The following is a 23,376-nucleotide window of genomic DNA, read 5'->3' as shown; positions in this document are numbered from 1 at the left end:
CAATGTTGGCTACACCTAGTCATCTTGTGCTGCCTCTGTATCATCAGACGGGGCCTGCTCGGGTTGTTGGTCGTCATCATAGGGTTCCTCTTCCGCCGCCTGCGGTGGGGACTTCTCTTTGTCGGTGTCTGGGCTGGCATCAGCGTCTCCATCCGATGGGATCTGCAAAAGAAAAAAAAAAACGATAATGTATGACAATCGGATAGATTCAACAATTTTAGTAAAAAAAAAAAAAAAAAAAAAAAAATAAAGTTCCCCTTTCAGACCTTGTAGTCTATAGGGCAGATGATGTAAATGTCATCTGTTTCTGTGGCCCACTGTTACCGAGGGTGTCATGTGGCCAGCACAACGACCAACCGCCTTGACTGTTCCCCAACTAATGTCAGGTACCTATTAGAGCTTGGTGGACTCTGAAGACCCCAGTCTTTATTAGGATTAGAACCCAGCACCCCCTGATCGTTAGCCATGTACTTTCACTTTTTCTATCTTCTAATTGCATCTTCATAGAGGAAGGATTGATTTGTTCACAGAAACTTTGTATGTTACTCGTTGCTTTCAGCCTGTGAATTGTAATGGTAATGTTGTTTCAATCACCTGCTCCTCACACAGCAATTAAGAAACCTTTAGTGTTAAACAGCTTAGAGCAACTAAGTACAAGCCTTTTTATAGATCATATGTTTATTCGGATATATAACACAGAAGACATTCAAATATCAGTTACCAGAAACGCTCGCAAATCAAGCTATCAATAACAAGTCCAGCCAGTCAGTATAGCATGAATAGTTCCTCTTGCAGATTTGTTAAATAATAAGAACACGATAATGAAGGGAGTTTGTGTTACAAGAACTCGAAGAAGTCCCATGTGGGCCAGTCAAATTAAATCTTACATATACGCAAACTCACGCCTAACAGAATGAATACTTGTCGATAAAATCTTGTTTTAAAAAATGTATGCATCTGCATATAATATTCTAAAACACACATTGTATTTTTTTTTGAGTTAGGCCTACAGACATTTGACAAATACCCTTGCGTCAGAAAGTAATGACATAGAGATATAAAGTCTATGTAAAGTGTAGGCCTATAGTCTGTTTATTATTCCCTTTTTTAAAAACAATAACGAAAAGAAGAAAAAAAAAACAACACTGAACATTTTTGGCAGAAATATTTGGCAGCCTATAAAATCAACAGTTGATACGTTGTTGCATAAGTAAAGAGCAACAATAATAAGGCTTGTCTTCAGAGTCCCAACTTAATAGAAGAGTGTAGTGTTTCAGGTTGGTTTTATATGGCAAAGTAACTAAATAAAATCTAATTATTAGAGAATCTTTTGGTTATTAGTCGAACCACGAAGAAGAACTAATGCACACATCGATATCGTTTCTAGTTGTGTCAAGTCTTTCCCTAAAAAATTACGGTTTGCAGGCGTTTTCAGTGCACGGACCAAACCTTTGGGACTGGCTCTCCATTGATCGCAGATAGACAACATGCTTCTCTACATTCAAGAAGAACATAACGACCTATCTGTTCAAACTTTTAAGATTAGTTTGTCATTTTAACTCTCGTGTTTATGTTTGAAATGTTATCACAGCGCCTTGAGCCTACATTTTGTTTGTTAACAGCGCTATATAAAATTAAATTGTTACTTACTATCATCCTCTAATAACGACTTTATAAAATGTCGTTTTCAGGAGAAGAGTTAGAAACAATATCAATTCAAAGCTTTTTGAAGAATTTCAAATATTCTCCGCTTTTGATCAGAATAGTCAAATTTCTCCCAAGTGTTTACCATGGTTAAGTTGACGACATTTGTAGGACAAAAACTAAAAAGTTCACGTCAAGGCTTCTTACTTAACGTGAAGATTATCTTCGCTTCTAAGATAAACTATATTTACCTCAAACATCCCTAGCATAATACTAATACTATTGACCAATGCTTTCTTTACGTATATTAATTTTAGCAACTTTTCTTTTACTAGGATGAATAGTGCAGTTAGATTTCAAGAAAATGTTTCATTATCGGAACGTCCCATTGCCTTAGACTTTCATACTGCTCTTCTAATACGGGAAGAAAAATGCGTTGAAGACGCCAAAAAAAAAAATGAATCTCAGAACGCAGAAACTCTTGGAGTTTCCATTCCACAGACTATATTGCTTGATAAAGAAGAAGGCACCTGAAGTACTAACTCCAGAAAGAAATTTTTCAGTTATACTAAAAACTTTAAAACTATCTACAAAATACTATTTCTGAAAAGAAAAAGACTAAAAGTTTAGTGGATGCCAACGCTACAAGTATGAGAAACACTGCTCATTTGCCTAGGATGAAGTCGCGTGACTCTCACACTTCAGATACGCCAGTCCCAACATTTCTTAATTTAATTTTATGTGACCTGCAATCTTCTTACTAGGAGAAATAGAACACGCTAGATTTATATAGAATGAGTTTCTAAAGGTCAGAAATGCCGAAAAGCGCTTGGCCTCTGGGGCTTCACCCCGGAATCCGCTGTGGGAGCTATAAGCGCTTCCCCAGACCAATTGCATACTAAGGGGCGAAGAACGTACATTTTCTGGTCTAGATGGTAGTCGAAATTTGAGCAATACAGCTAATTGTTATACCATTTCCGTCCTAAGTCTAACAGAGGAAACATGTTCGAGTGATGTAAAGTCTGTTTCTAATTTTAATGAACTTGAATAGTAAAATATTCAAGGGTATTAGATGTCACGGATGAATAAGTGTATGTATGTATAATCTATTTTTACAATCTGCGCGAATGACCGGAAGTGTGTTTTGTTGTCAGACAGAGACCAGCGTGTGTGATATGCAGTAAAGCTGATTAAAGTTTATGTGTTTGATCTAGTGGTTTCATTGTTTTATTTCGTTAACTAGAACTGAACCAGGGACACCTAGACGTATCGAGGCCTAAAGTAGATTCTATCGCGTTATTATTATAAATATAATAGGAAAGCTGTGACAGATGTCATAAACAATGAAATTTTAAAATATAATTGACACCAATTTTACATTTGCGTAACAATCAATTACATTAGTTATTCAGCTCAGTGTATTGGTTCAACAAAAAGAAGAAACTAATGATAGTGTTTATTGGGAAATGTTTGGAGAAAGTTGACGGGTTGGGGGTGACACCCGAGCTAACCGCACCGGGTGACATTGATCCTAGTGACGCCACTAATCGAAGCCAATCTAGCACACGTATTTCTGTAACAAGCGTGAACTTCTTCGTGCTAAGCCACACGTCTTGTGGAAGTAGTTTTCGCCACGAAGAAGACGTCAACAAAATGTTGGTACGACTCTTAGGGAAAAGTGGATCGTTATGAAGAAAGACGGATTTGACGGATAGAATCGCGTTGGAGGAGACGTATTCAATTGTTGAGTGTTTTGATTCTTGTTGCAGAAGCCTCTCGCTAAAACAGTTTAAAGGTAATACTTAGAAGATAAAGAAGATGAAAAGACGACATTGTTTAACTTTCCTTTTTACTTGATTATTACAAAAATATGGATTTATAACTACAATGCAAATACAATAGATTTTTGTCCCATGAAAAAAAAAAAAGCCTCACACCGCACAGGTTGAGAAATGCTGCACTATATTATTGATGGCGGAGTTACACCCACGCAAACACTTCTAATTGAAATGAAATAAAAACACACACGTATATTTTGGTGAAATGGTGACAGACTGACAGAATGACATGACAGTTATGTATGGGAATAAAATGACATGTTGCAATGTTGTGATATTTCTGCTTGTTATTATGTTATAGATGCATGGCACTGATGGCAGACATTCAAGTCATGTGAGCTTCATGTTACAACACAAAATGGTTTCAATACATTTCTCTGGATTTTCGTTTGTTTACAAGTTAGAAGACAAAAATGTTGTGCCAAGAAATGTTGGAAAAAAGCAACAACTATATTGCTATCATGTGTTGAATAATTATTTTAAATACCTTCTATCTTTTGCTATCTACAAATTTTTTTGTTCTATTGTCTATTTCTGTGCCTTCTTATCTGAGCCAAGAACAAGAAGAAGCGCCGTTGAGGCTCTTGCTGAGTCTTCTGGTGTTGAACGAATGCCACGTTCAAATTGCTTGACCAGTCGTTCATATAGTAAAAGGAGGCAAAGGGGAAACAAAAAAAGGATTTGATACTTGAGCCTCAACACATTTCTGAGTGGCAATGTGCTGCAGGTCAGATAGTCAGACTGATAGTCAGACTGAAGGTATGAAAACAAAACGTTGTACACAAAAGTTTAGAAAATTCATTCACCAACCCTTAGTTCACCAACCCTTAGTTCACCAGCCCTTAGTTTAAAAAAATGGTTGCAATAAGTCAAATGTGATAGTAACAGAAACTGTACACCAATACCGCTCTTTAAATGTGTTTGCATTAAATGTAAATCTATGTCCTGGCAACTAGGATTAGAATCGAAACCTATTTCTTCCTTTATATTTGTTCTTTGATTACTATTTTTACAAGGCATTTTGGAAACATTTGAGAGAAGCTTAGGCACTCAGCTCACACAAATCAGCTAGATGGTAAACCTTTATTCATTTCTACATTGTGAATAGAACTTCAGCTAATCAAATAATTACAATATAAGAAATTATTTTTTCGTTGCTTAAATATATATATATATATATATATATATATATATATATATATATATATATATATATATATATATATATATGCTCAATGAATGAAACGAGCCAATTAATTTGGGGGGAAAAGGGGGGACCTCTAAATCTGAAAGCTCTTCAAAACTAAAAAAAAAAAAAAAAAAATTTAGACTTTGTCTAACTCCACACATTCAGTTTAGACTACCTAAACACTACCATACTTCTATACTAACGATCCAGACTAACAAAAGAAAATAAATGACAGATTACACAGTCTTCCAAAACATTGTACGTAGAAAATGACAGAGTCTTATTGCGTTTTATTGATCAGTAGGAAAAAAAAGATATAAACTGCTCTAGAATTCTATTTTTCAGGTATTTTAAACTTTGAATCACTGCTCAGTAGCTGCTATACCTAATACAGTAATCTAGCCCATAATACAATGGGTCGTGGTCTAACTCGAGCAGAACCTGAAACGAGTGGACAACTTAATTAAAGCAGAGGTCAGTTGTGTCCGGTCGACTGTCAAGACTAATTATAAGATACAGAGGCACAAAGCCACAGATATTTTTGTCCAATGTCTGAGTTGTTTATTCCACATGGCTTAACGTGAAGGTTCTGCATCGGTCAGACATCCCTCAACCTTGAAAAAAAAACAGTCTAGAATCAAGTTAATTATAGAGATAGAAGCAATGAATGTCAGCGTCTAAATTCCTGTTTTATAGGGCTGCAAGAGCACATCTAAATCAAAAAGCATTCCATTTAAACCCAAGTGTTGCAGACATCAGTTAAAGTGACATGACCGAATAAAATGCATCTAAACAATGTGTGAAGCCGAGAAGTTTCATTGTTATATATACATATTTATAAAGGTGTCCTGGTCAATATAATAAATATATTTAAAAACAGACAAAGTAACAGAAACGCAACACTTATAAGTTATAAAACTTTATTTTAGTAGCGAGATGTCTATACTACAAATTTATATGTTTAAATCTTTATAAATGACCGTAACTCTAAGGAGCCATCAGTTAATTATGAAAATCTCACAATTTCACTTCTAATAAGCGACACATAATGGTATTTAGGAACTACAAGATTCATATAGATCTAGTCGTGCAATGGCGCCCAATGTTCTGTACAATACGCTCAGTGGATAGCCCCACATGCTGACTCAGCCAACAAATAGCCTGCTGTACAATGCTAGAAAAGTGAATACCTTAGTTTGAAAGACTCAAATGACATTTCCTTTACTTTGAGTTGCAGCTCTACTAGATCTACACCTTGACCCGTAGCACTTCATCCTTTGGAAGTGAACAGTGCGATGATTATTGGTTGACCACGATGACAGTATTTAGAGTCTGTAGTAAGATATTTAGATCTAGTATCTTATTCACAAACACCAATTTTAATTTCTTTTTTATTTTTCAGTGCTTATAACTTTCGTGGTGTGTCGTCTGCTCTTGTAAGAAAAAAAAAACACAAAAAAAAAAAACTACCCTGTTTATATCAATGAAACAAATCTATCATAAGGTGTTGTTTTTTTTTTTTTGTAATCAGTATGAATATGATCACAAGTATCCCTTCATCTGAAACTATCAGCGTCGTTTCTTTCCACCCCCACCCCCCTTTTATCGTCTTTCCCACCCTCATCTTCCCACTTAATGATCATTAAAAGAAGACAAATTCATTCATCATGAAGACCACGAAATGCATGAATAACAAGAGAGGGAGGGAGGGGGTGATCTGTGGAGTGAGTCTAATAAAAAGAAAGGCAGGGAGGGTATTGGTGTGTGTGTGGGGGGGCACAGCAATGAAGCTATGACGCGCCTTACTCGCATATATTGTTATTCATGATAAAAAAAAAACAACACCCCAGAAGCAAGTCTAAACCCTGCAGTTGAACAAGATTACAGCTGCCTTTGTTAAACAAATATCTGTCCCCATGTACACTAGAGGGGCGGCCATTGTTTCGCACTCTCGGGCGAAAACACTTAAAGACAACGAAAAAGGCAAAAACAGAACTCAAAGCTAGTAACTGTCAATGTGTCCATTTTTTTATGTAAACCCCGCTCACCCCCTCTCTTCTATAATATTTCCCACTAAAACATAAACACTTAAAGAGAAAAAAAAGGGGGGGGGTGTCTTTCCCCCAGCTTAGTCTCGCCCAAACCTCCGCCCCATCGAATGGTCTCGAATAAAGTATTAAGATTACCATTAAACCAATTGAATAGTTACGCTTGAATGAAAACTTAAGAAGAAAAGAAAAGGAGGGGGCGATGAAACAGAAACGAAGGAGATGAGAGGAAAAAAGAAAAGATGTAGCACTAGGAAGAAGAAAGGGGGCTAACTCACACCAAGTAACATCTCAAGAGAGACTACCTTGTGGAGCTTTGCCAGACTGACATACGGAGCTGGGAGCGTGACGGGGGTTTGGGAAAAAAAACGAGAGAGAGAGAGGAGGGGGGCGATTGGTGGGAGAATAGAGAAACAGAGAGAAAAGCAGGGTTCGGCTAATTTTAACATGTGGCTGTTATTGTCGTCCATTTCGCACGCCGGTGGACAAAAAGCACATTGTCACGTCAACCGTGATTAGACACTGATTACGTGGTCATCAAGGGGGAGAAGGGCGGCGCTTACACGTGTCAGGGGCGAGTTCAGGAAGAAGAGGTCGTCGCCGGAGTTGAAAGTGACGGAGCCCATTCAAGGAGCGGGGGAAGCAAAGTGCGCACTAGCCGTGGCGGTTCCCATAAGAAATATGCACACCTGTTGTAATAACGATGAATATTTAGGGCCGCTTTAAGCATTGTCTCCCTTTGTACCATTGGATTACCTCCCGCTGCGCAATGACTTGAGACAATTGCTAAACATTAGACACAAAAGAAGTCGCACAAACCGTCTCGCCCCAATGTCTGTATGAAGAGATTTTTTTTATAAGTGTTTATTTATGAGTGTTTTGCTGGACAATTCTTTCTTCTTGTTTCATTTGTAATAGTTCTAGTATTTGTTGAGTTCTTTTTTTTTTTTTTTAATTATACTTTAGTTTAGCAAAAAAAAAAAAAAAAAGTGTTCATTTATTAGAGCTAGAAGGGAATTTTTTTTTTTGTAAAAAGACGATATTTTTAAAATACATTTTATTGGTTCATAAAAAAGTTAAGTCTTGGTATTAGATCTAGTAAAATGGCATTAAAAACTAATTAAATCAGGACTAATTTTATACATTTTTTTTTTTCATATCACCTAGTAGCCTGGTAGGCACAGATTTTTATTTGTTCAAAATATAAAAAAAAGGGCAATTTGAAGCATAATTGTTTCGTTACTGAGCCACAAAAAAAAAAAACAATACAAAGCAGGGTGCACTCATTTTGATTACGTAATTTTGATCTTGTTTTAAATAAAATCACACTATTCAATGCTGGCTGATTGCTTGTTCAATATACATCGCATGTTGTGAAAAGATTTCGGTGTGGGTGTGTATGTCATGAAGTGCGAGTGTCACCCTTAAGTTACGCCCCTGTCCAGTGGTTGAATGGGTCAGCCAAGCGAGGGTAACGTGAGGTCAGGAATGTTGAACGGCTAGGCCTGTCGTATATGTTCTGTGGTAGAAAATAGATAGTGAATGCTGTGGATTGTAACAAATGTTTGTTTGACATGTCTCGGATGTTTCTTCAGATTTGAAGATAATTTACTTCCTAGTCCAAACCTTCCGCAGGACGACGGGGGTGGAAGTGGAGAGAGTAGGCCTACAAACCCCGGACAATCGACTGTCCAGCGCGCATACCGCAGTAACCGCAAGACGAGGCAGTCACCCTTGATATTGATATTTTAAAAAGCTATTCGCGTTTGTTACTTTGATTAGATGTTTGTTTGTAGTTTACATTCAATACAACAGACCTCATTCGCCAATCGTAAACAAACAACATTTAGCCACGTGATTCTCTAATTCTTCTATACAAATTACAATCTAATTTTAATACACAATGACACAATACACGTGACAGTTTTTTTTCGTTGTATTATCAATATTATCACGTGACTAAATGTTGTTTGTTTACACATTGGTGAATGAGGTCCATTAGAAAATCATCACACAGGTGCATGTTGGACTACAAAATGTTTAAGAATCTATATTTATAATTCTCTTCATGGCTCAAGAATTTGAACAAGAAGTAAAGTAAAGATCACTCTTTTATTTATGCAAGTTGGACTAGAGATACCCTACGAAAAAAAAAAAAGGATTTCGCGGGGCCAAGTTTGGGTAGGGATACGGATAATAAGTGAAATTTAAGAGTTTGTATTAGAAAGTAAATTCGTCTATGCATTTTATTCATGTTTTACTACGTGCTGAATTACTTTACGAGCCTTGCGTGTATCGAAGTCATAGAGTATATCATAAAGATTGTATTTCCTACATAGATCATACTCAATAGCAAGAATTACCAAATATTTCAATCTATCTACGAGAATTGTTGATTTCAAGTAATTCTTCATTAGTTTGAGGAGCGAGAAGCTTCTTTCACCAGATTCCACAATTACGGGTATTGCATAGTGCCGTTTTTTTTTTTTATTTGATTTGATTTTGATTTTAGGCACATCGGCACAATTTAGGCCATGTCGTGCCTGCAGTCCTTTAAGGACTACTCTCTCTCTAAACAACAAGGGCCAAATTATATACAGTCATATCATTAAAATCAAGGTCTATTCACAGTTAAAATAGTAAAGGTAGTAAAAATTTAATTATTTGGTAAAAATCTAATGTAAATGTCTATATATTTCAGGAGATTTGTATGAGTTTTCAAAAGATTTTAATAATTTCCGGAGATTTCCAGGAGCTCCTGGTAAATCAAGAGGCCGCTGGAAATCTGTTATAAGTTATAAAATGGTTTAATTTAATAATTTACATCTAGAATTAACACGGGTCCTATGAAATTGCGGGGCCCACTGCGGTCGCATAGGTTGCAGTGGCCTAAGGCCGACCCTGCAAAATAGCGACGTATGCTACATTAGTGGACAGTGTAAGGATACCTCGATATGTGAACTTAGTAGACAGTGTAAGGATACGTGAGCATAGTGGCCAGTGTAAGGATACGTCGATATGTGTTATTAGTGGACAGTGTAAGGATACCTCGATATGTGAACTTAGTAGACAGTGTAAGGATACGTGAGCATAGTGGCCAGTGTAAGGATACGTCGATATGTGTACTTAGTGGACTGTGTAAGGATACCTCGATATGTGAACATATTGGACAGTGTCAGGATACCTCGATATGTGAACATAGTGGGCAGTGTAAGGATACCTCAATATGTGTACTTAGTGGAGTGTAAGGATACCTTGATATTTGAACATAGTGGCCAGTGTAAGGATATGTGAACATAGTGGCCAGTGAAAGGATACCTCGATATGTGAACATAATGACCAGTGCTGAATTCATGCCAAGATCCGTGCATTATTGTCCACTGTATGCTCAATGGTTGTGTTTTTACTAAGGGTAATACATGTAAGCTCATCATTTTTTCTTAAATTCATCACAATTAAGGAGTCAACGCCAACACAACTAGTTAGCTAGTAACTTTGATTTAAAATTTAAAAAATGCGAAAGTTGATGTTAATATAGCCATAGTTATTTTACTGTGCTAATACTAAGAATGTAAGAATTTCAACTAGCAGTCACCAAGCAGAGACAAGGACTAGTGCAGTAGTAACATCTCACAGACAAGGACCAGTGCAGTAACATTTCACTGACAAGGACCAGTGCAGTAACATCTCACAGACAAGGACCAGTGCAGTAACATCTCACAGACAAGGACCAGTGCAGTAACATCTCACAGACAAGGACCAGTGCAGTAACATCTCACTGACAAGGACCAGTGCAGTAACATCTCACAGACAAGGACCAGTGCAGTAACATCTCACAGACAAGGACCAGTGCAGTAACATCTCACAGACAAGGACCAGTGCAGTAACATCTCACAGACAAGGACCAGTGCAGTAACATCTCACAGACAAGGACCAGTGCAGTAACATCTCACTGACAAGGACCAGTGCAGTAACATCTCACAGACAAGGATCTGTAAGTAAAACTTAACAGACAAGAACCAGTAAATAAAGCCTCACAGACAAGGACCAGTGCAGTAACATCTCACTGACAAGGACCAGTGCAGTAACATCTCACAGACAAGGATCTGTAAGTAAAACTTAACAGACAAGAACCAGTAAATAAAGCCTCACAGACAAGGACCAGTGCAGTAACATCTCACAGACAAGGACCAGTGCAGTAACATCTCACAGACAAGGACCAGTGCAGTAACATCTCACAGACAAGGACCAGTGCAGTAACATCTCACAGACAAGGACCAGTGCAGTAACATCTCACAGACAAGGACCAGTGCAGTAACATTTCACTGACAAGGACGAATGCATTAACAGTAACACCCAATAGACTCTAAACATTAAACTGTTTGAAGATAATTAAAGTGGTAGTAGGTGTGTGTGTGTGTGTGCGCGTGTGTGCAGTTTATAGCATTAGGAATACTCCTAAACTAAATCCCCCAAGAAAGGAATTATTGGAACATTAGAACAAGAAGTAAACAGTTGGAACATTGACAGTTCATCCATGCACATATACACAAAGTCACTGAATCAGAACGCTATTATTTTGATACTCAGACTCAGCATCTGTTTCGATTAATTGGTAGTCCAATTAACCAGATTCGATTGTGTCCAAAAGTAAACCATATTGCTGATAATGTAAAACAAAAACATCAAGTATGATTTAAAAGAATACATTTTTAAATACATTATTGTGAATAAAAGAGTTAAACAGATATAAAGGCTTCCATAAGTAAGTAGTGAAAATAGTTTTGGGGTCCGCAGGCTTTGTTAGCCATGCCAAAATAATAGTTGACTTTAAGCCTACCAGATTGAGGCCCATATTTTTAAGTCTAATGACATGTCGAATGGGAGTCGGCAAAAAGAGGTTTGAAACAAGTAGCAATTATTTTATTTCTATATGAAACAGTAAAACACAAACTTTTAAATGGGGAGGAAGCTCCCTCGTGCTAAAAAAAATAATTATTTAATAATTAAGGTTAAAGACAAAAAAAACTGAACTGACTAAAGAAATCAAGCCAAAGCCTTGCTTTGTGGCAAAGAGATTTAAAAAACCAACTAAATTTTTAAATTCTAACTTTTATTGGTAAACCAAAGAACGTCATCTCAAAATAAACATTGAATAGAGTCAACACTATGTAAATGGAAATTTAAATTGATACAAAAAGAAATACAATTCAATATATTTTGGTACAAATAAATAGATACTATAAAACTCCAAATCAGAGAGCGAATAAAATTCCAAACTTTAAGTGGACAACAGATTACTAGAACATTTAGTTGGAGCTGTAATATTACCAATCACATTCACTTTTTCCTAACTGGTGTCTGATTGGAAACTAGATGAGCTCAACATATACAGACCACCATCTATTTTCAGAACAAGAACCCCATCATACCACCACATGAACATTGTACCCTCAGACTATTATTTAGATTACTTGACACAACCCACTGGAGCTAATGAAGCACCAACATTAGAATGTACGAAGTGGGCCTATAATAGAATCTTTGTTTGCTTAAAGCACCTGTCGCTTTCAAACCAAAGTCATATGATCATCCTAATGTTACTTCAACTATGCCACACAGCTACAATGTGGGTGTACCACGTAGGACTATTTCTTCACTTACAGTCTCGGTGACAATCTTCTTAGCCTCTGCTTCTTCCTTTCTGGCTTGTACAATTTCTGCGTCTAACTGCTTGTACACATCAACTCTACGTGATACTAGTTCCCGAAGTAGACCATCTAGACACAGGCGACCCAGTTCTGACCTGTCCAGTTCTACTGTCACCTGATCCATAAGCCAAGGAAGGAATCCCTGTTCTACATCTGTGAAAGTAAATAAGTCCCTTTTTTTTTTTATTTTTTTTTTAAATTATCAGATTCTTAAATATGCACACTTCTACAAAAATACAGAGTTTTGAGAAACTATACGTCTACATCAGTTCTTACAGACTACCAGGTAATTTGGTTTTAGAGTTGATGCAAATTATTTTAAAGCATTTCAGCTTTTTCAAATAATGATTTTATAAAAGAAATGTACCCATTCAGACCTTGCAATCTTCTTCTTATATGGCAGATGATTGAAATGTCATCTTATTTTTATGGCTGATAGTTAACAAGGGTGTCATGTGGCCAGCACAATGACCAACACACCCAACTAATACCAGATACCCATTAGAGTTGGTTGGACTGTAGGGCATCGTAAAAATCATCAGATTCAAAATCCAAGTCTTCACCAAAATTCCATCCTGAGACCCATCAGTTTGGAATCCAAGCATTGAACTACTCAGACTGCAATTAGGATAAAAGTAGTTGACAAAGAGGAAACATTTATTCCTCTATGCTCTAAGCTCTATGCTCTATTTCTCTTTAATTTATTTGTAACAAAAATTCTAGGTTAACTGGGAATTACCTTTTTTTGCAGATCTAATTACATTCCACTCCATTATAAACTATTATGAATGTTATTTGTTACCCCTAACCCAACTGCTCTTTTTCAGTCTAAAATGGTGGGTAACTCATAAACAAAGAGAGATAACTCCTAAAAAGAACATGCTTAGAAAATAAATTTTAATATATAAAAACCCACAAATTCTATGTCTAATAAAAAAAGAAATTCCAGTACTTTCAATAACTCAAGATCAGAAAGATAATAAATAGAAATAGCACAATAACTCAATTTCTATGGTTGGCCTAATAGGCCTACATTGTAACATAATTACTTTTGTCTGAAAAATTTACATATAAATAACTATTACAATTAAAAAAACAATATTAAAAAAAAAAATTAATTCATACTTAATTTAAAAATTATAGTAAAAAAATCATTAAAAATCATTAAAATCATTAGTATTTTATAAATTTAAAAAAAATAAAGAGAAAAAAAATGACCATACCCCTTATTAGTGCGATTCTTTTAACTTAGCAAAACAATCATACTACCATGCGCAAAATTTTAGCTTGAAATAAATTATTCAATTTTTTTAATCGAGTTCCTGACTTCCATTCAATACACACATTTGCACCATTCTACATTCACAGCAATTGAGTTTCTGTCCAACTTCCAACAAACTTTTTCTTTCCATCCCACTACCAGCAATGAAGAAAGCTAAGTATATAGTAGGAGTTCCATAAACTACTAAAAAGATCTATACACATCCATTCTCCACTCAAAAAAATAAAATTTAGCTAAAGTCATCTACTCTTTTGGTATGAAAGAGTTGCTTATACAAATGTTTTTAAAAACTGCTAGTAACTTCCTACCATATTGTACTACATTAGGATTCTTTGCCTGCATCAGATGTGGAAATCTGTGCAGGTCATTTATGTAGTTATGCGAAACACTGCACTTATCCTTAATCTTGGAGTCAAAGACATTGCCATTATTATCATTATTACTATTAGGGTTTTAATTGTAAACAAGCATTGTATTAGAATAGGATTGAACAGGCTAAAGTATGTTAATTTAAAAAAAAAAAATTTTTCGTAGTAAAATAATAAAAGCCAATTAAGAACTTTTTTTTCATTTTAGTATAAATCTACCTCTTTCAACAGGATCAAAGAAGTAGCCATTGTCTGACAAGGTGCCAAATACTGATGGTACAAGATCAGCGAGATAACTCTGTGCGAAAGCTCTAGCTGCAATTTTCTCTGCAGTTTCTTTTTCTTTTTTGAGGACTTCTCTTTGCTGCTTCATTCGCCTTTCCTAAAAATATTTAAAAATTTTTATTTACATGAGTAATGTTGTGGAACCAAAGACTGAAATCTACAATTTAAAAAAAATTAATATATGTAAGTTAATGCCAATGACATATCTGTAAACTGATTTTACATGTACTGTACTAGCAAATATTGTAAATAATAATGACCAGCTTATGTATTCTTTCATAAAACTCACTTTTTTTAAAATACATTTTTACAACGGATATTAGGGGGAACTTAAAACTATTGCTAGAGGAACTGTTGTAAAATGTTTGTCTCCAAATTTGTTCTACATTATAAAACAATTCACCTTCTCTTCTCTGTGCCTTCTCTCTTGTTCCTCTAATCTTTGTTGCTCCACTAGCTCAACATTTCTCAGTTCTTCAAAGGCACGTTGCTGCTGGCGTAAATTGGCAAGCTCCTCTTCCTCCATAACTTCCAACAAAGCTTGTTCTACTGTTTTACCAACCAGCACTTCCAGGATAGGTTTACACTCCACATCAAAATCAAAAAGCTGTCAATGAATATTGGTAAAACAGTATAAAGTTACCATTATTTTTTCATAGCAGAGTAGTTACATGTACAAGTATATTTCAGCATAAAAAATAATCAATACTTTGCATTCTGTCATAAAAACTCTGCAAGACATTTCCATAAACTTAAAATTGTATAGCATGATTTAATAATAAACAATAGAGATAGCTATATAAAATTAAAAAAAAGATTAACATTAAGCACTCTAACTGAATGATTTCATTAGCATACTTTTGCTATAACATATTTGTTAAATCAGTATATTGTTATAAGGACACTTTAAACACAAAAATTGTTGCCCTTTATTTTTTGTAAACAAGGAAAAAAGGAATAGCAAAGTGAAAGGGGGAGAGAACCATATAACTTCAGAGAAAAGTACATGCTTGTTATTTAAAAATAGAATTTTATGGTTTAAAAATATCTTGCTTATATCATGTTAAATAAAATCAGTTTCAATGTCCTTACAAAGCTTTTATTAACTCAATCCATCTGTCTGGGTGGAATATTTAACACATTATTTCTCCCATTTCCCATTCTCGGATCAAGTTGAAACTTTGAATAATTGTAAAATTCATTGTCGATCACAACATATGAATCAATAAAAAATAACCAATTAGTTAATCAATTAGTTGTAATTATCAATTTTGTTTTACATAGAAAATGTACAGAGCTGATCCAAGATAAGCCATATGTAGAAAATCAAGTAGTTTGCTAAAACTTTAAAACTAATAATAGTCTATAAAATATTCTATTTTTATAAGTAGTTAAATAATTCAGTGGCTAGCACGTTGGCCTTCCATCATGGAGGCTTGAGACCTCAAGATTGAGCTCAAGATCCAGGAAACGTTTTAAAAAATTGCTTTTGAAAATGCAACACAGAAACCTTCTTCCACCCAGTCACAACAAATTTATTATTGTTAGACTAAATCTATAAAAAATTAAATGATTAAATGCAAAATTGATTCAAATAGTTGATACTATTTCATTCAATATAAGCTTTTTTCAAAAGTTGTTGTTTTTATATTTTATTTGTTTTTCAAACATTTTCATTAGAATAAAGAAAAAAAATGTTTTCTAAATTTCAGTATAGAAATAAAACAAAATGGTAGGAAAAAATTTGCACAGTCTACTTTAAAAAAAAAAAAATTTCTAAAAGAAGTTTAAATATTTCAAGATGAAATTTTTTTTTTTGGTTATTTGCAAATATGTGATTATTTAGAAATATGAATGCCTAATTTAGATCTTACATCTCCTTCATAAATCTGTGTGGCAACATCTATACCAGTCTTCGCCGGGATGAACAAAGGAGAAGGTGGTCTGTCTAAAAATGCATCTGTTTGGCATTCCTGGTCAGCCTCTTCAACTCTGTCACTGAGCTCCTCAAGGTAAAGCTCTGTTTGGACATCTATATGTTTTCGCCCCTCCACTGGATCTGGTGATCGTGGTCTGAGCTGATCCTTAGCACGCTTTTTAGCAATGGCTCGCCTGCGATTTTCTTGCTGTCTTTGGAGCTCCAGTGGATCAGGCTGAACTGTCTTGATAAAAGATATAGTTTTGTAAGAGCTCCTAAATGATAACAGGCTAAAAATCAGTTTTAAAAATATTGTAAAAACCCAAACCTGAAATTATGCTACTTACTGCAGGTAGTGTGTGCTGAGCATATGTGTTTCCACGGACAACTCTTCTATCATACATGATATTGCCATAACTGGTTGGTCCATCACTTGAGAACAAAAAATATAAACAAATATAGCAAAAAAAAAACATTCATTTATTGATTTTTTGTAAAGTTTTTAGCATATTTATTGATAACCTGCTTTTAATTTAAAAAACAAACGGGCATGTGATTGGAAGATTTTAGTTTGTTGTTAAACAGATTTAAAGGATATTTTAAACACAATGAAGATAGTTGTGGTATACCATTGATCCATGATGAATAAGAGAAATAAGACTGCAAAACATCTTGTTTGAAAGATGGCATATATTTATATGCCTATAATAGGTATTAGAAATTGTTAAAACAAAAGACTATGATTTCAGAAGATCATAAGTAATGTTGAAATGAAATGTTCAATAGCAGCTTTAGTTTTGGAAATCTAAATGTGAAAGATAACATAAAAGTAATAGTGGCTTTTCTGTAAACAGGAAGAGAAAAGGACAAAATAATAAGGTAAAGTGATCCCTTGTTTATTGAAAGCTATGCATTCCAAAACAAACTGTGATAACTTACAATCTGCAAAACATAAACAGTATATTTATTTAAGTAATTATACACTATATAAGGGCTTTATAAATCCCTCTCCTTTGCTTTTGCATTACATGAACCTGGTCACATACATACAGTAGACAAATTATCACCTCAGTGGTCTGCTGGTAAATGATAATAGCACAGCTAATAATACTACTCTACAGTTTATAGAAGAACAAACACAATACTGTATAGTAATTTAGTAAAAGTTGAATTTTTTTTTATCACAAAGGAGTAGCTGAAGCCTTAGCTATTTAAAAAAGATAAACAGAAAATCAATATGCAGCTGTTGCCATGACAAGAAAATATGGTTGTTCATAGGGATTATACATGTGAAATATGGATACAATTGATTGATAAATTAAAAAAAGGGCTTCAAAGTGTCCCACACAGCCTTCAAAATTGGACCCACATCCACCCACTCAAAGGGCTACAGCAAGGATGGCAGTAGATGCAATTGTTCGCATGCCCCCACCCACTTCCAACCGAATTGGGCCTGATATCAGAGGGGAGCGACATAATATAAAAAGTTTATAGATATTCAACTAATTTTGTTCACAAACTTCATAAAAATTGGACCACCCTTCCCCCATTAAAAGGGTGGGGAGGGCAATATATATAATCACCCACCTACTCCACACTATTTGCTAACATACCAGAAAGATCGGTTATAATATTAATAAGAAGCTTTTATCATATAGATATGTAACTAATTCTGTTAACAACTATGATTTCTGGAAAAACATTCAGACATCAGTCAGACATGATCTAAAAATAGGATAAAATATAAATAATTATTATATTATTAACATAAGTAAAGAATTAGTATATAAATTGTGTTATTTCTCTGCTAAAATTTGCCCCCACCCTTCAACCCATCAGTGGTAACAACTTTACTCTGTATAGGCATATTTATATTACAAGAATTATTTTGCAACTCTTGGTTTTTGTTATTATAATTTAGCAACTTTGCTTATAAAATTTTTTGTTTATAAAGTTTCTGCAAATGTCTACATTTAATGACTTTTGGAAAATTAAAAACAGTGTCAAATGAAATTGGTAATTTAGTGTGAAACAATAAAAACCACCATTTTAAATAATAAAAGAAAGAAAACTAAAATATTATAAGGAAAGAAACACACAGAATGAGAAAGAGTATAAGCAAAACAAAACAATCAAATGAAAAATACAATAATGTTTCATGCATGCATGTATTAAATCTAAATACAAATGGAAAACTTACAAATTTAAAATATATCTTGAAAAATGCAAAATATCCCACTAACTTCAATATCTAAGAGTCATAATTATAATTTCAAATGATACATAGAATAAAAAACAATGCATTTCAACTTTTTACAAATGAATTTCAAAATAGTTTAACTTTAAACAGTATTTTTGAAAATACATACCCACAAAAGCAATGGCGACTGAATAAACAAAATTTATGATAATTATATTTTTTCATTTAAGACTCACAACTCAAATTTTATTTTTTAGGTTTTAAATTTCAAACAATATGCATTAATTATGTTATATAGATCTGAACTTTTTAAAAAAATTGTATTTCATAAACATAAGTAAATATTGAAGGTACCAGTATCCCATTTAAATTCACTTACATTAGCCATAAAAAAGTTAATATAATTTTCAGAAATGGCAAAGATAAGCATACATTTATAACATTATGAAACTATCAAATGATCAATGCTAAAGCATAGCATAATTATAATAATAATGGATATCTTAAACATACTAAGAAGACTATAATAACAATTAACAATTTTGTTTACAGTCTTCCTTTGTATGGTCATATCTTGCACACTTTATAAGCAACAATAAAGGTCAACTATAGTCCATACACAGTCCCACACAATACACTACTAGTCACTCAAAACAAACACACTTAAATTACTATCACAGTGTTCTGGTTTAAGTTATTTAGATCTAGATCTGGTTGTGATTATCTATTATGGTTACATATATATATATATATATCATGGGCATAGCCGGGGGGGCCAAACCCCCCCGAAATGAAATCCCCTTCACAGGGGGGGGGGGGGGGGTCGGAGTTTAGTGACTAATCTTTTGCTTTAATGTTGTTTATTTTAGGTGAAATTTTAATACTAAACCATCACTTGCCCTAGCACAGCCAAGGGGGTTTTGAGTTTAAAACCCCCTACCAGGGGGTTTTGAGGGGTTTCGAGATTGAAACCCCATACCAGGGGGTTTTAAGTTTAAAACCCCCTACCAGGGGTTTTTGAGTTTGAAACCCCCTACCAGGGGGTTTTGGGCTTGAAACCCACTACCAAGGGGTTTTGAGTTTAAAACCCCCTACCAGGTGTTTTGCATTTAAATCCTCCTCTTCTATAAAACAAAAAAAAATGCAAACAACAATCTCAATATTCTAAGAGCATATCTAAGGAAGATTTTGATTTTAAACCCCTCTCCAATATTTACGATAAACCCCTCTTCAATATAAAAAAGCAAATTACACACTCAAAATTGTATGAGCGTAGCCAAAGGGGTTTGAAGCTAAAAATACCTCTTCAATATAAAAAAAAAGCAAATTATGTTCTCAAAATGCTATGAGCATAGCCAAAGGGGTTTGAAGCTAAAAAATAAATCTTCAAATCTTCAAAATAAAAAAAAAAGCAAATTACACACTAAAATTCTTTGAGCGTAGCCAAGCCAATGGGGGGGGTTTTGAGTTTCAGCCCCTCTCCTACAGATGGATTTTTTAAAAGTTTAAAACCCCTCAAGATAGTTTTGAGTTTAAAATCTCCCTACAGACCGTTTTAAGGTTGAAAGCCTCTCTCTTCAATATTATTTCTAAAGCAAACTACAGTCACCAAATTCTATGACCGTACCTAAATGTGGGTTTGAAGGAAAAAAAACTCCATATATTTATTTTAAACCCCCCCCCCAACAGATGATTTTGATGATAAAACTTCCTTTTTCGATATAACATCTAAAGCAAAATAGTCAGCCAATTCCAAGATCGTAGTAAAGAGAAGTTACACATGTCTACCAGTGGCTGGCCTCCATTAATGAAGTGCAATGAAAAAAAATTGAAAAGCACTAAATGTGGCTCTACAAAGATGGCTAAGACGGATTTTAGGAGTCAGTTATAGAGATCGGGTCTATATCAAGGAAATCCTATGCCGAAATGGGAGTCGACCCCTTAGTAAGGGCGTCGCATGATGTTTGCGGGACATGTTCTCCGACAAAATGAATTACGCATAATAAGAGTTGCGATGACATCCTAGTAAGACTTGGCGCCACACTTTCATGGAGATCCTCAGAGCAGGTGGGAAGAGACTTCAGACATTGCCAGTGACAGTAATAATAGCACATTAGGTTTTTGAAATAAAACTTTTTAATAGCAAAATAATGCACTGTAGGTACCTCAGAATATGCATTTAGTTGGCTTTAATACCAGAAATAGTGCTTGGCGGCGGGACTCTGCCCTGCGCTGGGGGAGCTCTCAGCGCTCCCCCTGACCCCTTGCTGGCAAGGGCGAGGAGTCTACAATTTTTCCACTAACTCCAGGAAGAACCTGTTCTAGGACACAATAAACGTCTTCCAAAAGAATGAAGGGTCAGAATGTAATAGAGATTAATTATGTAGTCACACACACACACACACATTCATCCATACAAACATATATATATATATCATTTTTTTAAAACTTATTTATATATCTTATGAAATATTGACCTTATTTAAAAAAAAAGAAGATGATTATACGTCCTATTATATATACACACTAGCACTCGACGTTACAGCGCTCATTCATCAATTAACACCTAGAGTAGTTGTCCTTCTCGCAAGTATATTCTTTTCATTTGATTGGATTAAAAAAAATAATTTTAATTATATTGAGAATCTTCTTAACCTTTGACATGACCATATACGCCTGTTATAGTTTATAACCTATACTTATAATAGGCTTAATCCTAGAGTTTATAGACTAACGATTACTGGAATTTAGGTCTAGATCTAAACACTACAGAGATTCTGCAGCTCAACTACAAAATATGTGAGTATTAGATTTAGATCAAGTGGAAAACTTTTTTTAATTAGTATTTTATTTTTGTATCTATTATCATTCTTAATGTATAGATCTATAATCTTTAAATTACAGATATTACTTATTATTATCTTTAGGCATATTATATTTGAGTTATTAATATTAGTCATACTCAAAGACATTAATAAAATGTGCCTTAAAAATAACTAAAATTTAAATTCAATATTTATTGTCGTGTGGTAATTATTAAAGTTAAGTCTTGTTACCAAATTTATTGTCATGTGGTAATTATTAAACGTATAGTTAAGTCTTGTTACCAAATAATTCTAGATCTAAATTTTGGTCTAAGACTCTTGACTTTATCTAGTATAGTTCTAGTTATTTGGACTATTGTCTAGAGTCTAGTATTACTTTACTAAAAGTAGATTAATTGATTAATTAGATCTAGATTCTAGAATATTTAAAAAAAAAATACTCACGGATTTTGTTGTTGTGCCGCCGAATCTCTGTATTTTTTTCGTTGTGGAACCGCTCGAGGCTGGCTAGCGAAAGTATATGTGCCTTCAGGCTTTTGTGGAAGAACAGTGGTCATTTTTAAACGAAAATGTATTAAATACTTTCGAAAATGCTACTTAGATCTAGATCTAGTTGGTTAGAGGAAGAATTACGTTTTTAGTATCTAGATCTATTTACGTTTGGGATCGCCATGACAACCAAAGTGATAGTTAATACAATATTATTGCCAACTTTAATACACAATTCTTATAAAAGTATTAACAAATCATATCCATATTTTATTTTGATATCTGATATGGAACTTAATTCCAAATAGATGATATTTAGATTAATTCAATTGTCATTGATTATCAAATGTACATTTAAAATTGTTATAGATCTAGATCTAGGTCGTTTAAAATTCTTATTGGATTAAAGTGCTTTATCATTTCGCAAATTTTAATGAACGTATGGATATATATTTGTCTATCTAGAATGATACATACTTAAAAAAATTAGTCAAGTAGTCAATACGACTTTAAATCTATCATTTATATCAATATAATCACAATTGATAGCATGTTTAAAAGTTCTTTAAAGTATTTATATTGTCTAGATCTAGACTCAGAGCAGATTTAGATCTTTAGTCTATTTCTATTTTTATATCTGTTTTTTTCTTTGAAATAAATAAATTATCATTTCCAGTTTGTGTCGGAACTATGTCAGAACGTTTTTCGTATTAATAGACAATAAACCGCCACTTTTGCAATATTCATTTTCAGGGTGTTTCTTTTTATATTTATTTATGATTTACTTAATAATAATAATAATAATAATAATAATGATAATAATAATAATAATAATAATAATCTGTATTGTCCGTATGGAAATTTGTCTTACAATTTGTGCATTACACCAAACATAAAACTAAAATGTTATTTAACCATGGTTAGGCCAATAATAGAATATGCATCCTCTGTTTGGGACCCCTCAACTCAAGAAAACATTAAGAAACTAGAACAGACACAAAATAGAGCAGTGCGATTCATAACAAACGAATATTCACATTTGACTAGAGTAACATCTTTAGTAAAATCACTAAATTTAGAAAGCCTTCAGGACAGAAGGCTCAAAAGTAAAGTAGCAATAATACATAAAACACTGAACCATAATCTTCAAATACAAAAACAAAATTTAATAAAATACTCTGAAAGACACAAAGATAAAGGCACATTCCTCGTCCCATATGCTAGGACAAATTTGTACAAATACTCCTTCTTCCCTAGTGCTATTAGAGCATGGAATGGGTTGCCTGAGCTAGCCAGGAAAACCAGTGACTTGGCAGAATTTAAGTCATTGGTTAATATGCATGACTAAATGCATGACGCGTAGGACGTAATCATCTTCTTTTTTGAAGTAACGTCTGTATTATATAAGATAAGATAAGATAACAAAAAACATTATAACTATAAGAAACCAAAGTCACTGAAAGTGAACAATTCACACCAGACTCACTCATAATTTACATGTGACAAAGTTTATATCAGATTGTTCTTATTTAATGATTTGATTGTATCGATAAGCAATTTTACGATTATTATTTAGATC

The 23,376-nt window shown here is 34.0% G+C and overlaps 1 protein-coding gene across 2 annotated transcripts in view; it reads right to left on the bottom strand.

The window, feature by feature from the left end:
* The window catches only part of LOC106050943 (radial spoke head protein 3 homolog), a 22,548-nt gene extending 552 nt beyond the window's left edge, over positions 1–21,996 (bottom strand). The window contains exons 1-8 of one of the 2 annotated variants that reach the window (XM_013206033.2): positions 21,753–21,996; positions 18,653–18,670; positions 16,631–16,715; positions 16,240–16,527; positions 14,769–14,972; positions 14,300–14,462; positions 12,384–12,583; positions 1–162 (exon numbers count right to left, since the gene is read on the bottom strand). The exon at positions 1–162 is cut by the window's left edge and continues 552 nt beyond it. In XM_013206033.2, the coding sequence (XP_013061487.1) occupies positions 16–162; positions 12,384–12,583; positions 14,300–14,462; positions 14,769–14,972; positions 16,240–16,527; positions 16,631–16,715; positions 18,653–18,670; positions 21,753–21,865 (1,218 nt within the window). In that variant the 5' untranslated portion in view covers positions 21,866–21,996 and the 3' untranslated portion in view covers positions 1–15. The remainder of the gene's footprint in view (positions 163–12,383; positions 12,584–14,299; positions 14,463–14,768; positions 14,973–16,239; positions 16,528–16,630; positions 16,716–18,652; positions 18,671–21,752) is intronic. The other variant, XM_013206034.2, reaches the window with a different exon arrangement.
* Between the last annotated feature and the right edge of the window lie 1,380 nt (positions 21,997–23,376).

Source organism: Biomphalaria glabrata, chromosome 6 (genome assembly GCF_947242115.1).
Source record: "Biomphalaria glabrata chromosome 6, xgBioGlab47.1, whole genome shotgun sequence".
Lineage (NCBI taxonomy): Eukaryota > Metazoa > Mollusca > Gastropoda > Planorbidae > Biomphalaria > Biomphalaria glabrata.
This window is presented reverse-complemented; position numbering and strand designations above follow the sequence as displayed.